Raw genomic sequence first — 4425 nt, forward strand, 5'->3', positions numbered from 1 at the left:
GGGGAAATGGATGGATCTGGAGAATATCATCCTGAGTGAGATAACCCAATCACAAAAGAACACACATGATATGCACTCACTGATAAGTGGATGATAGCTCAGAAATTAGGAATACCCAAGATACAATCCACAAACCACATGAAACTCATGAAGAAGGAAGACCAAAGTGTGGATACTTCAATTCCTCTTAGAAGGGGAACAAAATATACATAGGAGTTACAGAGACTAAGTGTGGAGCAGAGACTGAAGGAAGGACAATCCAGAGACTTCTCCACCTGGGAATCCTTCCCAGGATATTCAATCACCAAACTCAGTATTTTGGATGCCAGCAAGTGCTGGCTGACAGGAGCCTGATATAGCTGTCTCCTGTGAGGCTCTGACAGTGCCCGACTAATACAGGAGTGGATGCTCACAGTCATTCATTGGACTCAGTACAGGGTCCCCAATGAAGGAGCTACAGGAAGGAGGAAGAAGCTGCAGGGTTTGCAGCCCCTTAGGGCAAACAACAATATGAACTAACTAGTACCCTCAGATCTCCCAGGGACTAAACCACCAACTAAAGAGTACACATGGGGGGATTCATGGCTCCAGCTGCATATGTAGTAGAGGATTCTCTAGCTGGACATCAATGGGAGAAGAGGCCCTTGGTCCTGTGAAGGCTCTATGCCCCAGTGTAGGGCCAGCAAATGGGAGAGGGTGGGTTGGTGAGCAGGGAGGTTAGAAAATAGGAGGTTTTTTTTCAGAGGGGAAACCAGGAAAAGGGAGAACATTTGAAAAGTAAATAAAGAAAATATCTAATAAAAAAAGGAAAAAAATAGAACTAAAGTTATGGTACATTTGAACATAACACTAGTTAAGGAATTAGAGTGCTAGTATTGCCCATGAAGTTGACAGGAACTAAAATAAAAAATGAAAGTAAATTTCAGTAAAAAACATTTAGTTACATGTTTAATATCTTACTAATAAAATATTAATGAGATATAATACACGTATCAATATTCATTTTTACCTAATTTATATACATATGTGACCACTCTTATAAAATAAGCATGCTTTAGGAAACCAATAGCAAATACATTATATAAATAAGTGATAAAGAATATTGTTACATAGAAAATATACTACCCATGAATAAAAACTGTTCACTTCTAATATGTTTCTGATTTTAAATATGTTAGACCACTAGATATTCCAATCAAAATATCCTTGATTACCTGATAAAATTTGAGGTTTGATTTCAACAGATTGCATATGGAAATCTGGTGGTTCTGGAATCTGAGGGATGTAAATTTTCCTGGGTATATTAAAATGTGCAGGAAGGCTCAGTTCTGTTGCATATACAATGGATTTAGGCTTCTTCAAGTTTGACATATTAAAGAGCAAAAGGCACTGTAAGAAAATACTGAAATTACCTTTTAATTTTCTGAACTTTTACCTCAAAAATATAAGGTAACATTATATGCTCAGTTAAACATTTTGGGAAAAACACACACATAAGCATAAACAAACTTCTTTCTTTGGAAGTGTTATCACAAAAAATGGGTAAAAGGCATCAAGTTACCACTGAGGTCATCTTTAAGAGTGGCTCTTACCACATTTTCTAATGCTTACAATGACCAATAACTTCTTTTGCAAGGAAAAATTCCATTAATGAGCAACCCTGAAATACAGGTTTACTTCTTATGTAGATTTTATGTGCTTTCACATCTTTACCTCATTTGCAGAACCTACCAAGCCACTATCTTCATTAATGGTGATTTTTTTCTACTACCTTCCTTCCTTCTTTCCTTCCTCTCTTTTTTTATAGTATATAAAAACAACTAGGTTTCAGAATTTTTGGATGCCCAGGGCAAATCACCATCATATCTAGATTTCTTTTATTTTTAAATTCAAATTACCATTATTCATAAACACATTTTATTGACATCCTCCTCTAGACACAATACTGCCCTTATGAAAATTGGACAGTGGAGATCAACCTAGTTTTCACAGTGTAAGAGAAGCTGGATGCAAGAGACAATATTTACTTCAGAATGCATATCATGTGTTACATATGAAGATGGACAAAAATTAAAAATTTTTAGATGTTGAAGAACTTAAAAGTTAAAAGAAAAATTAAGTAGACAAATGTCATTCTCATATGAAACATGAATTTAAATGCAAACATAGGTACAAAATCAATTGGTACATAAAGGAAGAAAACCTGTCATAGACAAATTTGCTTAATCTATTATAATAAATTATTTTGACAAATAGTACTAAAAAAATTAAAGAAAATAAGGAAAAGGGGTATCCTTCTGATAGGCTGATAGTTTGAAATGATTACTCATTTAAAGTTTATTCTGATAGCTGCAGATAAAGCCCCTCAAATTCACAATGCAGTAAAAGTATGAGTTTTAGTTTATTGAATCATCAAGTTTTTTGAAATATTTGGGTTAATTTAATGAGGAGGCTATCAAATGATTAGAATTTGCTACTTTAAAGCTTATTAGAACTTTAAAATAAAGTCATCTTTAAAATCTTAATTATTTTTTAGAAATTTAGAAATTTATAATGGCCTTTACCTATTCTAGGGTCTGAAATGTAAACCACTTACAGAAGGTCAATTTCAACTATTTATTATCTCTTTCTGACTCTGTCTCTGTCTTTCTGTCTGTCTGTCTCTCTCTCTCTCTCACACACACACACACACACACACACACACACATGTGTACACTCACCTGTGTGTATGTGTGTGTGTGCACACACGTATCTTCAACAAGGTTGAAGAAAACAACCAATTACATGTATAGAAATTGAAAATGAGAGATTCATTAGCATTTAATTGAGAACTCCAAAAACAATTAAGGAAAGGGTTCTATGACAAAAAGAAAAAAAAGGCAATGGAGGAAATTCAAAGGCTATAGGAACATATATATATCTAGGATACTGGAAAACCAAAAACAAAAAATATTGTTCTGAGGGGCTCTGTGAGTAAATAGACAGTAATGGAGGAGCTGAGATTATGAGATAAGATAGTACTGCTCTGGAAGACCATTCTTAGAGCATCCTCAGGAAATTAGCTTTTATCTGTCAGAAACTAGAATGTTCACAGTAGAGCTGTTGAGTGTGTTTATCTTTAAAAAATACATTTTGTCTGCTTATTGAGAACAGATTATACATTATTTCAAGCCATAATAAGAGTCTATGCAAATGTCTTACTACTGATAATAGTAATCATAACAGTAATCAAAGTATGCACGAACAGAATATTCATTATTTAACAGGTAGTTTACAAATTTATCTCAATTTTCATAAATTACATTATCATTATAGTAAAAATATAAAAATAGCAGCCTGTGGAAGTTTAAGTAACCATCCTATAATTACACAGCTGGGCATGGTTATTTTTTTTCCAAGAGAAAATGAATGGCATCATTTCTCTATTCCTACCTCAATCTTGGTTAGTCCTAGGAGAGCAACAGCCGCACGAATGGTACTGCTCTCCAGAGTACCAGCAATAGCCCTTCGTTCATATTCAAGAGTTGACATCTGTTGCTGGGCTGCAAAAGCCAAAGCCTTTTCTTTTGCTTCATTAGTCAATGGTACTTTAAGGTCCACATCAAGGATATGATGGGGTTTGCAGTTCAAATAAAGAACTGGATCTTCCTTACCTTCTGTGTAAAGTAAAAATGAATGTAATGAGCATTTATTCCCTTGGCACTGCTATCAAGCATGAACTGTGATATTAAAAACATAAAAATGCACTTAGTTATAATGTTCATTAAGCAGAAGAAAAATAATGGCTTATACATTTCTATTCTAAACAATGGATTCAAGAATAAGAATTAAAAATAAAAGATACTGTATTGATATTCTCTAAGAGAAGCTTTACTCTAACAGTGCTTTATTAAAAATATCAATATGCACAAAAACTTGGTATACTGTGATCCTCACAAAGTAATAATAGTAATTCTATTAAGGACAAGATAGGATAGGTTCTCACATGCAAAATACACTTAAACCTGTTATCCAATGAGGTCACTGTCTTCTACAGTTACTGATATATGGAATGTGCCTATCCTTTTCACAAGAGAAGAAAAAAATTTTTTTCACAAAGCCCACCAGTTATAGAATCATGCGAGTATATCTACAGGGTTAAATCTGATCTTAAGATAAAACAAATAAACAAACAAAACAAAACAAGAAAAGAAACAACCAAACAACCAAACCCTAGATTTCTATCTTACATGAGAAAATCCTCTTTTTCCATGAGGAAGAGATTTCTTTTTAAAGTGTTATTATCATGAACTAAAAAATATAATTTCCCTGCCAACCTGATAAAACAAAACACTCAATCTTGTATCTGCTTGCAAGCTCCTTGATTTTTCAAAATCAGTGCCCATTCATCCCTCTCAGCTTCTTTTCTTTTCAAACTTATGGATG

The 4425-nt window shown here is 33.7% G+C and overlaps 1 protein-coding gene across 1 annotated transcript in view; it reads right to left on the minus strand.

The window, feature by feature from the left end:
* Positions 1–4425, minus strand: part of Cfap47 (cilia and flagella associated protein 47) — a 223010-nt gene that overhangs the window by 85450 nt on the left and 133135 nt on the right. Inside the window, exons 45-46 of the mRNA XM_031363967.1 lie at positions 3433–3656; positions 1215–1389 (exon numbers count right to left, since the gene is read on the minus strand). Of these exons, the coding sequence (XP_031219827.1) occupies positions 1215–1389; positions 3433–3656 (399 nt within the window). The remainder of the gene's footprint in view (positions 1–1214; positions 1390–3432; positions 3657–4425) is intronic.

This window comes from Mastomys coucha, chromosome X (assembly GCF_008632895.1).
Source record: "Mastomys coucha isolate ucsf_1 chromosome X, UCSF_Mcou_1, whole genome shotgun sequence".
Taxonomy (NCBI): domain Eukaryota; kingdom Metazoa; phylum Chordata; class Mammalia; order Rodentia; family Muridae; genus Mastomys; species Mastomys coucha.